The sequence below is a fragment of the Chiroxiphia lanceolata genome, chromosome 1 (genome assembly GCF_009829145.1).
Source record: "Chiroxiphia lanceolata isolate bChiLan1 chromosome 1, bChiLan1.pri, whole genome shotgun sequence".
Lineage (NCBI taxonomy): Eukaryota > Metazoa > Chordata > Aves > Passeriformes > Pipridae > Chiroxiphia > Chiroxiphia lanceolata.
The window spans coordinates 94,139,548-94,156,511 of NC_045637.1; the positions used below are offsets into that span (position 1 = coordinate 94,139,548).

Below are 16,964 nucleotides of genomic sequence, written 5' to 3' on the forward strand. Positions count from 1 at the left end.
ATATTACTGTGAGATTTTTAGTTGCAAGGAAGCTGCCATGGCATCAGGAGTTTGGAACACCACATACTCCTGTGCAGAATAGAAGGGAGGGAAGATACTGTCACAGATAAGGTAAAAAAGTCTTTGATTTTAAGGGAGAAAACAGTTTTTTATCTCCAGTATAAATATACATGTGGGCAGCGTCTCAGGGAAATTTCTCCTTTCATTATAAATATTTTTCTTAGAAAAATTAAAAAATTAAAAAAAAATATGGAAATGTAATTTAATGACACAAATCTAGTGGTGTCCTGGAGGGCTTTTTTAATTATTATTTTTTAATTATTATTTTGGTAGGCTTTTATGGGTTTGCATCTATGGCGGTTGCTTATAAATGTCAGAAGTGTATATCATTCTTCTGTATTTCCCACCTAAGCTTAGTTCGTTGAAATTTTCAAGATTATAACATTGTTCTGCAAAAGAAGTTTATAGAACATGGCATCAGGGTAAAATCAATGCATAAATTTATTTTACTTCTGTTATATTTAAATCACAGTACAAACCATGAATATATATATATATATATATATATGGAGTATATTGGAAGCCTTTGCCATTATTTACAAGGATTGGATCAGTTAGTTGACATGAGGGCAATAAGAGCTGAAAATTGTGCATCTTTCTCCTTTACCAGTGATTATGAATTATGTACTTTGATCTCGGGCTTCAAGTTAGAATGTTACAGGAAGTTTAAGGACTGTTTTGTAAACTCCCTCTTCCCTGAGAGGGAATTGAGGTGAGTCAGAGAGAGAACCAAACATTTCCTTAAACACCTTTTACTCATTAAGCTTCTGTTATTAGTAGAACCAAGCCATTATTGTTTGAAGCAGGTAACTATTTGCACAACACATTTGTTTAGTTGCCGGCATTCACTCGCATGCTCACCTGTGGTTACCAGAGGAGCAGCGGGTAAGAGGCCAGCTGCAGCTGTGTGCTCAGATGGGGAGGGTCAGCCTCTGGATTCCAGATGGGGTGCTTGGAAAATACCTCAGGGGGATCTGTGTTCTTTTGGGTACAAATGAAATCCTATAGTCTTCTTCTGCATAGAGGAGTCACCACCCTCCTGGATGTGGTCCGAGTCTCTGTCTGCTGTTGGTCGTAGTGGCCTTGGGCAGATTGAACAGGCTGTTGTTGTCTTGAATTTGTTAGTTATTGCAGATTTGGCATGAGTACTAGTCTTCAGAGCTTTTTAGTCCTTGGAAAATTTTCACTTGCTACGTTTTCATCAGGTAATGTTATTGCCTTTGGCCTGCTGTTTTCTGTTACAGCTCCATCAAATCTACAGATGCATATAGAACCCATTCACACAAGCTCATACAGAAAGAACCTCTGTGGTGACTGGATGTTTAGATTAGATATGCTTTGTCCTTCTGTCCACTTCATTGGCTCATAGCGAAGTGGAAGAACCATGTAACTGTGCCTTTTTATAATATTTGCTTGAATTGCAGCTAGGTAACTTATGTAATACTGAAAACTTTTTTATTTTTTAATTTGGACTTTTAATTCACTTTATAAACCAGACTGCTCAGAGCTGAAACAGTGCCAGACCCTGTAGTCACAAGGAACTATTGCCCATTAAACTGGATGTAGGCATCAGAATAGAAAAATTTTCGAAATTCTGGATTTCTTCAAATGTCAATGTGGTTTAGATCTACTAGTTTGTGACTTAACACAGATAGCGAATTAATTTGTATTATGGAGGTAACTAAGCTTGTCCATAATTTGCAAATAATGTAACATTTATGATGGCCCATAAAATGTGCTTTGGAAGAAGAGGACACTGAAATATCCTGAGATGGGTTCTTGGTGACCCTTTCTTGAACTTCATCTGTCTTTGATAATCCCAGTACTCTCTTTCAAAGCCGTCACAATCAATCAGGTCAATGAGTGCTTTGAAACTTGTATGTTTTGCTGTTTTCCTTGCTGTGCCTGCATCTGTGGTCGTTGGGCTAAAAATCTGGGAACTTGGAATTGCTGAAAAACTGGGAGTAGAAGACTGAATAATAGATTAAGGTAAAACAGTGCGGGGCATTTTCGTGTCTGGTGAATTTGTGTGTAGTGGGTACACAGTTGATCTCTCTCATGCAGCAAGCACGTGAGCATTGTTTGCTGCTCACTATTTGTACCATGCTGTGCCCTTTGCAGCACTTCTATTTTTGTTCTTCTGAGGATGCTGGAAAACCTGGTGCTTTTAAGGCTGCTAGTGTGTGATAGAGCACACACATAGCTCACCAGATGATAAGAAGGAAGAGTACCCTGCAGACAAGTCATTCCTAGGTGTATGGATGTAAGCCCATATATGTCCTGAGCTTAATAGGTATATATAAAAATTACTTTTCATTACGAAAATGTACTTTTCAGTTCATTCTGGTTTATATTGTTGTGTTACTTGCTGCAATAACTATATATATTCAAAATCAGTCTATCCCTCGTGACCAATCACTTTATTTCTGATATAGTGTCAATCTAATTTGAAATACGGCTGATACCGCAGGCCAAGTTTCTGTCAGATACTTTTGTCTTACAAATTTTTTTTGAGCTAAACAGTCTTCCTAATCAGTTACATCAGACATCCTTAGAAAATACCCACCTCATATAGATTATGACATTTCTTATGAATTTCAGACATAAATATCTATCAAAAGTGAGACACAGCATTTTACAAACTATACTCAATTTATGGACCATTAAGATAAACAAGTGCTTAAGGCCTTTTCTGAAATTAAGAATTTCTTTGTGAAAATCTTCAGAATGAATTTTGCATAATTTATAGAATCATAGAATATTCTGATTTGGAAGGGACCCACAAGGATCATCAAGTCCAACCCTTAGCCCTGCACAAGACATCCCTAAGAATCACACCACGTGCCTGAGAACATCATCCAAAAGCTTCTAGAACTCTGTCAGGCTTGGTGCTGTGACCACTGCCCTGGGGAGCCTGTTCCAGTGCCCAACCACCCTCTGAGTGAAAAACCTTTTCCTGATATCCAACCTAAACCTCCCCCAACTCAGCTTCATACTGTTTCCTTGAGTCCCGTCTCTGGTCATGAGAGTGAAGAGATCAGTCCCTCCCCCTCCTCTTCCCTTCACGAGGATGCTGAAGAGCGCAGTGAGGTCTCCCCTCAGTCTCCTCTCCTCCAGGCTCAACAGTAACCTCAGCTGCTCCTCATATGACTTCTTGTCCAGACACGTCACCATCCTCATTGCCCTCCTTTGGACACTCTCTAATAGCTTCGTGTCTTTCTTACATTGCAGTGCCCAAAACTGCACACAATATTCAAGGTGAGGCTGCACCAGTGCAGAGCAGAGCGGGACAATCCTCTCCCTTGGCTGGCAGGCGATGCTTTGCCTGATGTCCCCAGGACACGCTTGGCCCTCCTGGCAGCCAGGGCACTGCTGACTCATATTCAACTTGCCATTCACCAGGACCCCCAGGTCCCTTTCCACAGTGCTTCTCTCCAGCCTCTCGTTCCCTAATCTATGCATATAACGAGGGTTACCCCATCCCAGGTGCAAAATCGGGCACTTGCCCTTGTTAAACTTCATATGGTTGGTGATTTACCCATCTCTCTAATGAAAAATGACAAGAATAACAAATTAATGCTAAACTAAATTAAAATAACTGAAATGTACCAGAAGGAATAAAATTCAGCAATATTTGTAAAATATATGGGTTTGAAGAGTCTGTATTGCATAGCTGAAATTATATGGGAGATAAGGAGGAAATTGCAATGCACATGGTTTAATTGAAAATGAATCCTTCAAGAAATTATTTTCAAATAGGTTGGCAGATGTTCTTATGAAGATCCTGTGCTGTTTTTTGAAAATATCTGTAATTTTCCATATATCAGAATCTCTACATAAAATGTAGACTAAACCATTTGTGTTGCTATAATCCTGAGGACAGGATTGCTTTAATGTTTGAAATCATTTTCTAGTATTAATGGTTAGGAAAAGTGTATAAAATTTTATATATTTTCCTGTTTTAGAGAAAAACACATTGCATGAAATCATAAAACTGTTCTATTTTTTTAGAAAGAATCGCTCAGTATAAGAGTATACAAAATGAATTATCAATGTATAGTTCTGTTGTTAATTGGAGTTGGAAAAAATGTCCATTATCCTGTAACATAGAGGGGAAGTGCTGAGTAACACACTATACAGGTGGTATTTTCAATGGATGGATCAAAAATTATTGGAAAGTAATTTCTTAAAGCAAGTTGAATATGTGCGTGTGTCAGTAATTGAAGTAGAACAGTGAGTCTGTTTTAACATAGTAATTCAGGTAGGTTAGATCAAAAAGACTAGCCAATCACCAAATTATTTTGTATGCTTCATTATAGATGTGATCAGAAAGACAGGAAGCATATCAGTAGAAGTGAGTTAGCTATAGTAAGCAGAAAACTTGTCAGGCCTGTATTGTCACTTCTGCCCTTTCAGACCTTACAGGGCACAGATGCAGGAGCATAATGAACACCAGTGATGATTTTATCAAGAAATCTGGCTGGGGCACAATGGTTTTTTCAGGATCATTTCGAAGAGGGTGATGCACTGAATAACTCAAGGTCAAAAGAGATCGGTTCACTGGTTTCTGATCACTTTCTTGAAAGTTGTTTTGCAGAACAAAAAGCAATCTGCAAACTTCGATAACGTGGCGGTTCCAGTGGCTTGCCTCATATCTGTATTGTGGTTATAGGTACATAGATTTAAGGCTTTATGGATTGAATCTCCAAGCAAGGCTTTTAAATATGCCTTGGTTGGAGGAGTTACTATCTCTCTCACTGATGTTTTGCCAAGGAACTCTTTGGAGATTAAAGTTAGTCCAGTTGGTGTTTTTATATAGGGTGCTCCCAACTGCATTCTGTTTTATGGAAGTTCGGAGTTTAGAACTCCTCAAGGCCTTTTTAGTTTTGAGATCACAGATGTAACACAGGGAAAAAGAAGGACACAGCTTTGTTACTGGTCAGAAAATGCATGTTGCTGAAGTTAGAGAATGCCATAGCACAAAATGCGTTAGATGTTGCTATTTCAGAAAAGAAAGCTCCAATCTTATGGTTTTTGCAAGTGTCTGTTATGCTGGAGTCTCTATGCTTTCAGTTATACTGATGAAGAAAACTGAAAATACTTGCAAAGCTGCTTCACTCTTCTCCCAAAGTCTGTCAAAGTTAATTTTTTCCTTGACTCACTAAGTTTAATGTAGTTTTAACTCTTAGTTATGCAATCCATTAGATACTGCAGAAGGAGGTATTGTGGTTTTTCCAGACTTGTTTGAAAGAAAAACACAATATTGCTATTGGTTGTTAGCTTGCTCAATGGTGTGAGATTCTCTATAAGCTCTAAATTAAATAAGGTTCCAGTGGCAATATAAAATTGTTTTATTAATTCTGATCAGCAGTATGTAGAAGAGAAGTGAGGGAGAAGATTGATAAGTGAGGGAAGAGAACTGAAATAAAGACATTCATTTGGGTACCTTGACACATTCTTATTCACTGTGCTCATGAAGGAAAAGAAGAATATTTGAACAGAAGAGGTATGTGTCCTTGTTACTGAAGGCAGCCCCAATTACTGGAGGGATTTTAAATCATGGGAGCAAAAAAAAAAACAGAGATAGGAGAACTTTGCTGGCGATATATTGAGGCTGACACCTTCAATGGAACTGCTAGAATCTGCAGATCTGTCGCAGTATTAGGCTGAAATTATTGAGAACTTTGAAGGTGAAAATAGACTTTATTAAATTGAAGGTTAAGGCTAAAGGAAATCAGTAATACCTTCATATTGGGGACTAATTTTGTCCCTTTTATTCCTAGATGAAAACTGACAATATTCCATTTAAGTAGCTTCTAAGTAATCTGTAATAAAAATACCTTGGCAATATTGTAGTTCTCCTTCACAAATAAACATTGTAGACCTACAATACCATGCTTGAAAGGAAAACAAACAAGTTTTAGACTACATTAAAATCATCTGAAAGACAGGTAATTATCACCTGACTATGAAAAGAGGATCACCAGATAAGTGCAATATACATGTGTGAGTTTACAACGTTTAGCATTTGGTATAGCTATTTAATTTATTATTTTCCTGAAGTACTTTCTGTTGAAAGGGTTACCATTAGAGCAGCATGAATTCCTTGTTCTGTCCTTAGTCTCTGTGTTTTGAAATGTCTTATATTTCTGTTTTTTAATGGTCTGAGTTTAACTGCACTTGGTTTTCTAGAAAGACACAAATTATCACTAAGCAACCTTTATTCTCTGCTTAAGGCATTTTTATCTCTGTGTATTCAGAGTCCCTACAAAACAGTCGAATGCTGTTTAGATTTACATCAGCTAAGCATATGGGGCATCCTGGGACTTTTGGGGCATTTTTGCATCTCAAGATGCATTGTGCATCTCAAGAAGTTTTGTTCCATGTTCTTCTGTGTTATGGATTTTCAGCATTTCCCTAGTCAGGAGTGTTTTGGTTTTGTACAAAACCCAAAATTTTTGTGGAAAGGCAGGAAAGGAACCATAATTTTCCATAATAAAAAGTGGAAGACTATCAGTATGTTGTGTAAGGGAAGCCATCTTCATTCTTCATCTAGTCTAGCTGAGTGTGTAGCCAGCATTTTGGTTAAAGTCTGAGAGTGAAAGATAGACATTTTCTGTCATACAGTTTTATTGTGTGTTATTAAAGCTATTGCAGTCAAAATGAATACAAGAGACATAGTCTTCAGTAAAAAAAGCAAGAATTAGACTTTTTCTGAATTTTGTAGGATTTTCTTCCTGGAAAGATTAGTGAAGGCCTCCATAATCCACAGTAAAATGCTTTTGTCTTCTTGCATGTTACAACATTAAATAAATTTTTAAAGCAATATTTTTATTAATCATTTTGATATCTCCTTTTAATTTATTATCACATTTCTCCAGATCATCTTTATAGTATTTTAAGCATTTTGACTGTTTGTAATGGTACTACCAGGAAAGAAGCCATTTTAAGTTGGTGATTTGAACTGTAGGTTGATTGGTTTGGAATTTGGATTGATGCTTTCATTTGAGCATGGGGTTTTTCCCCCACTGGAAGTAAAAGAAATATCAAATGAGGGTTAGAGGGTGAAGTTTCCTCTATTAAGGGAGATCTTTTCTATGACAAAGGCATGTTCAGCTGCTGAGAAAATCTGTACTGAGAAATGTCTTTTTTAATATAACTTCTGTTGGTTTTAAAGCCCTGTATTAAACTCAGAGAAACGAGTCCTGTTAGATATTTATTATCGTAACTGAATAGAATTGTGAATGACAGAAGTAACCTTTGCATACTGAGAACAAAGTTTACCATTCTCCCTCACCTTAAAGAGGGGTAGTGAGTAAAAATTTGTTTTCTTGACTCTTCAATGGTCTAAAGCATAGGTATATATATACCTGACGAAAGTAGTAATATTAATCTGATATCTTTAATGATTCAGAAATATCCAGATGTCATAAATTTGTGCTAGTAACAGAAGTTACCACTTTTATGACTAAGTTGCTGAATGCTTCACTGAAAATAAAAACTGTGTAAAGAAAGGATATACATAGTTTATCTTGTACAATCAAAAATTACTAAATTGCTCCATAGTTTACAGAAGTTAAAATAAATACTACAGTCATGCAGCTGTCTTTTTAGTTCCCAGTATGCTGAAAACATGAACAGATCCTACCAATTTAGCTGGAAAATTATTTTTACAGAAATGATGGCTAAATAAGACACTGGTACAAACTACAAGCAAGGGGTTCATGCAGTTGTCTCGCCTTTAACACATTTTCCAACACGCATAGCCTTCCCAAACTATAAGTAAACATTGATTTTGACATAATAAAACTTTGAACTTATTTGTGACTCATCCCTGCATTAAAGATGAAGGGTATTTTTCTCTTTTCCCTGCCCCGACTCCATAGGATGCAGCTGAGAGAGTCTGTTAACATCAGCTGAAATCACTGAAAGCTCTTTCATTAAATTCAGTAGAAGCTGGATTAAGCAGGTTTTGTCTTTGAACTATGCTCTTGACAGAAGAAATTTTTTTCCCTTTACCTTGGCATTAAATGGCATATCACCTGTTAATTTTCCACAATCAAGGCAATGAGAGTATTAGCATCAAAAGAAATAGAAAAATAATAAATTATTCTTCTTTAAACTGACTTCCTTTAAACCTAATCTCCTATAAAACAAGACTGCATGTACATGCTAGAATAGTAGACAAGTCTTTGCAAGATTGTAGCCTAATCTCTAAGTTTTGTTATCTGTATTCTAAAATGTTATTTATAATTTATTGTGCAAAATTAAAACTAATCTGAATTGTTTACACATTCCACTGATGTTCCACAGATTAGTGTTTATTATTTATTAAGGATATTTTCTTAACATTGTTAATATATATGTTAATTATTTCCTCTAATATTTAATGTCCTTCATCTGCATACACCACTCTTCATACCTACAGTTCCATTAACAAAGTGAGGAGAGAATGTGTTTGTACCTGAATACAGCTTTTTTAATCAGTAGTCTCTTTTTCTCCCCTAACTTTTCTAATATGGTCTATTTATTAATATTCCTTTACAGAAAAAACAGAGAACAAAGGATCTGTCCCAGCTGTTTCATTCATACAATCCATATGATCATAAGGTAAGAAAAAAATATACTACCTATATTTGTTGTTAAGAAAAATTCCAAACATTTGTGATAACTATATTTCATGTTTAATACAAAAATGAGAGTAAGTTATAAAATTGAAAGCACGAGGGTATTCATTTTACTTTAATTTTGCTATCATATAGATGTTTCTTTGTTTCTTCAAGCCAAGCTTGAGAAGGTGCATTTTCTGATTTGTGAAACCCATGATTGACATTAACTTCATGAAGTCTAGTATAATTTATAGACTGACACTAAATCCTGCAAAGTGACCATATGTGGTATTGGATTCCCCTCTTTTTTGCTCTCTCTTTAGAAACTGTGTTACCCTTGAGTATGTTGCTTAGCCTGTTGTGTCAATTAGGCCCTGAGATACATGATACTAGTGAATTATCTATTGATTCTGGGAGCATGGTTTGAAGAGGCTGCTTTGCTAGCAGCCTGCTGGTTGTCTGGGGGAAGAAGAAGAAATGCACATAAACATTATAACTTGATTCTTATTTGTAAAGTCTGGGAACTCTGGTAAAAAAAAAACAAAACACAGAAACAAACAAACAAACAAAATTATATATTATAATTCATACTAAGTGGAAAAAAAAAGGTTACTTCCCTAAAGACATTGCAATGTGAAATAAAAAAATAAAGCTGTTACAAGAATATTTTGGAGAACCAAGAGATAGAGATCACAGCATTTCTGTGCAATAACTATGTCATGGGGTTCTTGTAGACCTTATGCAAAAGAGAGCATTAAGCAGCAGATTGAAGGAGAGTTAAGTAAGTTTGTAAATGTTTTGGGGGAGTTCCTCTTATCTTGGATGCATCTGTGGGCATATTTTTTAAGCAAGTGCACAAAACTCTTTAACAATTTGTTAGCAGCACGAGATGTCTGTCTTTGCTGCTTCTGTTTTGTGAAGTGTGTGTGATTTTGCAAGTATCCATTAAAACAAAGGAAGATTTGAAACGTTTCTGTTGCTGTTTGGACATTTCAAAGGAAAGTTCTAAACTCTACCTCTTCTCTTCCTGGCCCTGTACCAAATACATTAGAAAAATCAGCTAGGTTTTATATCTGGGAGAAGAAGGTGGCAGAAGTGTGTGTGTATGTATGTGCACCTATCTCTTTGCATGAACATATGCATAAATGTGTGTAGCTGCACACATGTCTATGAGAAAGAAGTACAGTGTGTAAATTAATGGATAAAATTTATCAGGTTGTTGCTATGAGAGTTCTGTAGTTACTAGCAGCTTGAAAATTTATGTTTTAAAATAATATTGTCAATCAGTAGGTATATTCTATAATTTTAATAATTATATATAATTTCAAGTTAAACCCATCACTTCAAAGTACTTTTTTATAGATAGTCTCCCATTATTTACAAGGATTGGTAAACCAGATATTAAGGGCCTGTGAAAATGGAGAGACATGAAGAATAAAGGAAAATTGTGTGATGAGATTTTGAATGGGATTGTTGCTTTTTGGAACTGAAGCATTTTAAGGTAAATGTAATAACAAGTCAAGTAAGATCTAATAAGGAGACACAACTGATGAACTAAAAGCTCTGATATTCCTCTCCATGTCTAAATACTCCTGTACCAAACACTTTTTATTCATAGTACAAGGAAATTCCATTATTCTTTTATTAGCACTTCTAATGGAACTTGGCCATTTGTAATTCCTGCTGCCTTCCTGCTCATATCCTTTGTGGCATTATATCAAAGTATCCTCGAATGATTTTGGCTGCAGTTGTGAAGACTTTTGCACTCTTTACAAATTAGTCATCAGGCAATGTGGAATTGAATATAAATGCTTAGATATATTCCCTTTTGATCTTTGTTTTAGGACCTTTAAAAAATTATTAAAAGTAGCCCAATTGTTTGATGAGTGATTTTTGAAGCTCCACTCTTTTGCTCCTAAGCACATTCTGCATATATATATATATATATATATATATATATATATATATATGAGTGTAAAAGAGGAAGGGGAAGAGGAATAAAGTTTATTAAAATAAAGTTTATTAAAATTATGATCTTTCCTCACCTACCATTTGACAGGGAAGGTTTTCCTTCTGCTGACTACTTCCTATTTGTAGTGGCTTCAACAAACTCACTGCAGATTTCTTGCTCTGTGCTTTTAATTCTGCCTCAGCTGCCATTTTCACAATTGTTCCAGTCTAGGGGAGGGCTTTTAATTTTTATATTAAATCTGACAGTAATCAGCATTAATTGGAAGTACAGTTATTTCAAGTGGAGGTCTGTATTAGTTTTACTCTAACTCGGTTTTGCTCGATTTACATGGTGCATAAAGGGAGATTTCGTGATGGCTTTGTGAAAGTGTGGGTGGTGTAGGATCATGGCACAAATGATTGGAATTAGTGACTTCCAGGATTCTTACTTTGTTGATTAAAAGATTTTTCCCTGAGAACCTTTCTAAAATAGAAAAGAGAAAAACTTAAGGATAAGTTGGCACTTAGTGGCAGTAGTTAAAACAGATGTAAAAAGCTTATGAACTACAGTGGCTGAAACAGGATGTGCTACCAAGACTTGATAGTACGTCTTCCTTTTGTAGTGGGATATCTCACAGAAAAGAGAAAAATCAATCAAAAAATCAGAAAATGTTCATTCTCACATGCTTGTGTTTCACTCCCTAAAACAGAAAGTGTTTAGTAACTACACTGATGGAGTAACTACACTAATCTTACTAACCTTATTGCTATTTATGCATGGTCAGGAGACCAATAGCTCTTAGAAATAGTAGCTGTTCCTGGAAATTTTACCTCAGTATGTATTTACCTATCTAGTGTAAGTCACTGTATCCTGAAAGATTTAAATGTTTGTGGTCCTGCATTCCCAGGTGAAAAGCTAGCTCTTTTATGGAAGTGGAAACAAGGATTTACTTTTCCTTCCACTTCCAGGTGTGGAGTCTTATCACAGTGAGGCGTTAATTCAGCAGCAAAGGGGACAGAGCTTTTAAATTCTTCTCTGCAGAAGGGATGGAAAAGTGGGAGATATCCTGCTCCTGCTGATAGCAGGGGAGAAGTAGTTAAGCTTCTGTATTACATTACCATCTAGTTGCCCTGCTCATGGTTTAGATGAAACCATAAAGCATCAAATCTCAAAAATTTACCTTCAGTTGTGTACTTACCCTATCCAGGGTGATTTCAGCCTGCTCTCTTTAACCTGGTGTCACCATACTGCTTACAGAGCCTCCAAGTACAGAACCTGTGGGTCTCTCAGCTCCAGTGCCACTGAAAAAGCTTGTTGCAGCATCAGTCTTGAATGCCTGGAATATTGAATTCTTGATGTCAGACACATTCAAAGAGTTGCATTTTCATAGACTTTTCTTTTGTTGTTGTTAAAATAAATGTCTTCTAAAATTAATTCTTTTCAAAACTAAATAATGAAAGAAACACTGACTATATCTTGAGTATGAAAAACTGTTCCAGGTGTGTGATTCCCATTTGTTCAAACTTATTTCCCTTAGCATATGTAAAAATACATAGAACTCTATTTGTAGATGAAACCATTCCTTATGCTGAAATACTTGCTTTTTCCTGTGTTTATGTAGAGTAGGAATATTTATAGTCTGGCTTTTCTTGAGAGTCAAGTTCTGATTGCTTTGTAACTTTTCTCTAGTTAGCAATATAACAGCTTTTCCAATTATATGTACAGTTTATCTTTTTCTAGGACAGTCAGAAAAGGAATATAAAATTGACATCCTCATGAAGCTGTACCAACAATAATTTTAGTGTTTCAAAATTTAAAAGGTAGTTGAAGAGCACTCTTTTTACCCTTAGCTATAATCTGGCCAGTTTACTACTAGCTCATTTAATGAAAGATTATGTTTGCACACAAGTAATTTCTGCTGACTGGTTTTTTGTGTGTACACTGTGAGGTTTCACACTGCACACAGGAAGAATTTTACTCTGCTTGCAGTAGATGTTTAACTTAAAAATGATGGAGTTGGACCTTTCTCCCAAATTATGTTTGTCCTTTAATATTTATGTCTCATTTTTTTCAAAGCTATTAAAGTAGTTGTGATAGTAGATCACCTGATCAAAACAACAGGTTTGAGAAGCTAAATAGGAGTTTCACGACCCCATATGCATCATGTCCAAATTCAGCATCATAGAGCCCTAGTTCCTTTTCTTCTTTTTGTCAGATGAGTTTAAGTATTCAGTCTGGCCCTGGAGCTGTTGTTTAAAACTATAATCCTCAATTTATGCTCTGCAAAAGAATGTTTTTACATATAGTAAACACAGTATAGCAGAAATACTATTCATTTTGCTGCTTTGCCTCCTTAGGAGGATAGCCAGAGAGACCTTAGGGCATGTCCATACATGCCTCTGGCAGCATGGTGCTGTTACAGTGAGAAATCCCCTGAGAGTCGTGCTTAAAACTCAGCTCTGTATTTGTTTTGCCTTTTGCAACCTGAATCTCTTGCTCTCAAATAGGGCATGATCTATGAAAAAATAAGGTCATGTCTTATAGCGTTAGGGATTTATTTTAGCATATACTGTGTCCAGCCAAGTAAGAAATAAAGTCAATATTCGTGTGATTTGAAAAGAGTTTTTTGAGATGTTTTCTGCCAAACTGAAACTGCTCAGGATTTAAAGAAATTAATTCCTATTTCAAATTGTGCTCCAGTTGATGAAATACTGCTAATATAATTGTAAAGTCTTCATGCTTTTGAATATTCTTTCTTAATGTGTTCTGGAAATGTTAACTAAAAAAACTAAAACCCCCTCAACAATGCATGTGTGTTTGGCAAGTTATAGGGAGCACTGTGTTAAGACACACAAGTAAGTAACAAAAAGCTTTTTTTGTTTGTTTGTTCCTTGGGGTTTTTTTTCTTGTTAAGATTGTTGGGGTGGGGGTCTTTGGGGGTTTTGTTAGCTCGTAGCCTAGTAAGCAATTTTGGGAGGCAGGGGTGTGATGTCCTGTACTTTGTCGGCTTTGATAAAGATAGTTATGTACATAACTGATTCGAGGAATGTTAATACAAGATTATATATGTCTATCCTTAAGGTGCCAGTGGCTGCTGTCACTTACAGACCTACCCTGTTTTCAACCAATTATTTCAATAGTATACAGTCTCTTGCTCCAATTTTTAATGAAAATTAAATAATCTAGCTTCCCTAAGCTGAGGTTTCTTTTGCTGAGTTCTGTAATTCCTCTGGATAGTTGATCCTTTGTGTCAGAAAATTTCTGAAAATTGTACTACTACACATTGAAAGAGGCTGTAAATAATGAGGGGGTAAAACTGTGTTTTCCCAATGAAACAGACAGGAGCCACTATCAAATAGGTGGGATCTCTTTTGGCACTGTATGCTCTAAGTGGTTTTCATTGACAGTAGCACAACGTGTTAATCCATAGGAATGCCCAAGGCTGTGGCATTATATGGGCACCTCAGGTGAAGGGTGAGGATTTGGGGTCAGTTGGCTTCTGATAAAAAAAACCTGTCAAGTTCTGCAATCCTTCCACCTCTGTGCTGTGGGTGGTGGCCTCTGGGGACCACACGCTGCAGCAGGGGAATGGAGGGTGCGGTGGTGGCACCGAGAACCAAAAAAACTGTCTTACCATGGTGAGGACTGTTTAGTTAAACAGCAGAAATGAGGGGAGATGGAAAGTTAAGAGCTTCAGCTGGCATCAGTTTTCCTACCGATGAGCTACATCCTTTCATTTTTCTTCCATGTACAGGGAATCCTTTACAAATAAAGAGATTTGAACAAAAGGAATTCTGGAGTCTACAGAAAGAAACCACTTTAAAATGCCTTCTGTTGGTTAACTTTCTAATGACAGACATCACCATACTACTCTTTTTAATTAGGTCCTAAAAGCTTTGTTTTTGAAGATGTTTCTGCATTGTGGTATGACGTACTTTCATAAGTGGATATGTATATTGAAATGCTGGACACTTGTGGAGTTGGAAGTGTTGCTATGAGAGTAGTTTCTTAAAAGAAGCTGGTGAAAGACTAAAATGCAGTTGCAGCATTAAACATATCTGGCAGGTGAAATTTACATCTTTCAGTAATCTGTGTTCATAGTTCCAGATCTCTCAGATTTTGACATCTTCTGCTTCTATGTGTGCTGCTGTCATCTTTCATAGCTACTGGCATTATGAAGTGGTTTGTTTTATATGTGAGAGATGGCAGCTAGCATGTGTAAACAAACCAGGTTTGGATGCTTTTTGGAGTCTGGAAATGGGAAATTACAGAACCACTTAAAACCACACACAATTCATAACATTTTTCCTAAGGACAGTAATCTTGCTCAGTTATTAACTGTGTTTTCTGAGATGTGCTGTGGAAGTGCTGTGAATGTGTAGGTTTTACTTTTGATCCAGAAAAAAAGAAGGCAGTTTTGAGATACTGTGTCGGCCTTCAGATTTTTTGGATAATGACTTGGGTATATGATATTGGAAAATAATAAAAATCCTTTAACCTGCTTTCCATTTATTCCAGGAACAGCATTGTACTAAGTCATAAGGCAAATATGAGGTTGCAATGCCTGTGATATAAGCCATAGTCTGAATTTCCTAAAGGAGGTGCTTTGAATTGTTCTTCTGTAAGATGAAAAGCTTTTCTAGGTTATTACTGAAAAGGGACAGAACCTTTTGCTATCTCCTGCCTTGAAACAGATTTCAGGTTTAATTTAATAGCTCAGATGTCAGATATGACTGTCTTATGGAAATGTTCTTATTGTAACCTACATCCATTCTTATCTGTTCCCTTCCCTCATGTTCAGAACTGCTTTTTTGGAGGGGGTTATAAAAAGCTGCTCTTGATATAATGTGAGGCTTCAAAGAAGACTACTGAAAGAGAAAAGCAATTTCTATTTGGAAGAGCAGTGCAGTGGCCTCGTGTTAATGGCACACTTGAACATTACTTGATGATAGAGAAGAAAATCTAATTGCCTGAAAAGCTCCTGTTTATTCTTGACTTAACTCTGAGCTACATTGAAGTTCATGCCATCTCATGCCATCTCTAACACAGAGCAAGTTAATATACAGGCAGTTTGGAAAGGACTGTTCAAATACTGGGAATTTTTTCAGGATTTGTAGAGAATAGACAAAGAAACAAGGCAAGCAATACAATGAAAGGGCTCACTTCTCCGTTGAATATGCTATATAGAGGAAGACATATCTGCTGTGTTTTAGTTGTATAGCTGAAATGCTGGGACAAAAGAGTTGCAGTCTTATTTGAAAGTATATATTGCAGCCAGAAAATGAAAAAACAAAGAACCCAATTCATAGATATATTGCTCTAAAACCAGTGGTTTGTTGGTTGGTTTTGTTTTACACAAAACCTAAAATATATAGAGACAGGTATATATGATTAATACTTTGGTTAAAACCATATTTTGCTGTACTTGGATATTTAAAGCATCTAACCCTGTCTGATGCTAACTGAATGGTTTGGGATTGTTACCCCAATTATCAACCAGAAGGGAGGCTTTTCCTGTTCTAGGCTAGAGTGTATTTTTTCTGTCCTTTTAAAATGGCCTTTCAAAAAATTGTTTAACACTAGTCCGTTAAATCACGTTTGCATCTACACATAAAGGTACTGCTGTATAATGATGTGCTTAGATGTCCAACATGGTTTCACAGGTACTGATGTATTATTGAAATATCTTCATTAACGATCTTGAGAACAGTTTTAGTAAATGAACTGATGTAATCCACATACCTCTCCCCCATGTAAAGGCATGTATACACTTTTTCAGCTAAACAATTGTAAAAATAGTGGTCATTTACTTCACAAGTTTTCTCCTTGGTACAGCATGCAAATGGTACCTGGTAGAGCAGATTGCCTCAAATAAGTATATTCTACCTCCAAAAAAACATTGAATCAGAAAATGAGAGACAAGTTTTACAGTGACATTAAATATCTACCATATGAACTCAAGTAAAACAAATTCTTCGATGCACATTAATCCTCTTGTTATTTTCCAGAGAGAGGCATTACCCTTTGCTGCATGTCTTGTATCATTTATGTACCTTGTCCATCATTGCTCTGTTACTGACACAAAAGTACAAAAAAGAAAGATATTTTAGGTTTTTTCAAATTAGTTGCTGGAAAACCTTTACATCACAAAAAATAAAAAGACCTGGCCCTGTTACAGTTTTTTTAAGCTCCCTTCAATCTTATCTTGTCAATGTGATGGAGTGTTTAGCTAACAGTTCTATGGACATTTCAAGTTCAGGTATCTTTCCTTGTCCTGTTCCCTAACACCTCATTCGACCTATATCTCTCTGTAGGTGTACAATTTGTGGTGGATTGGATTTCCA

The 16,964-nt window shown here is 36.1% G+C and overlaps 1 protein-coding gene across 1 annotated transcript in view; it reads left to right on the top strand.

Moving 5' to 3' along the window:
• The window catches only part of CDKAL1 (CDK5 regulatory subunit associated protein 1 like 1), a 409,356-nt gene that overhangs the window by 307,836 nt on the left and 84,556 nt on the right, over nt 1–16,964 (top strand). Inside the window, 1 exon segment of the mRNA XM_032688042.1 lies at nt 8,608–8,670. Within this exon segment, the coding sequence (XP_032543933.1) occupies nt 8,608–8,670 (63 nt within the window).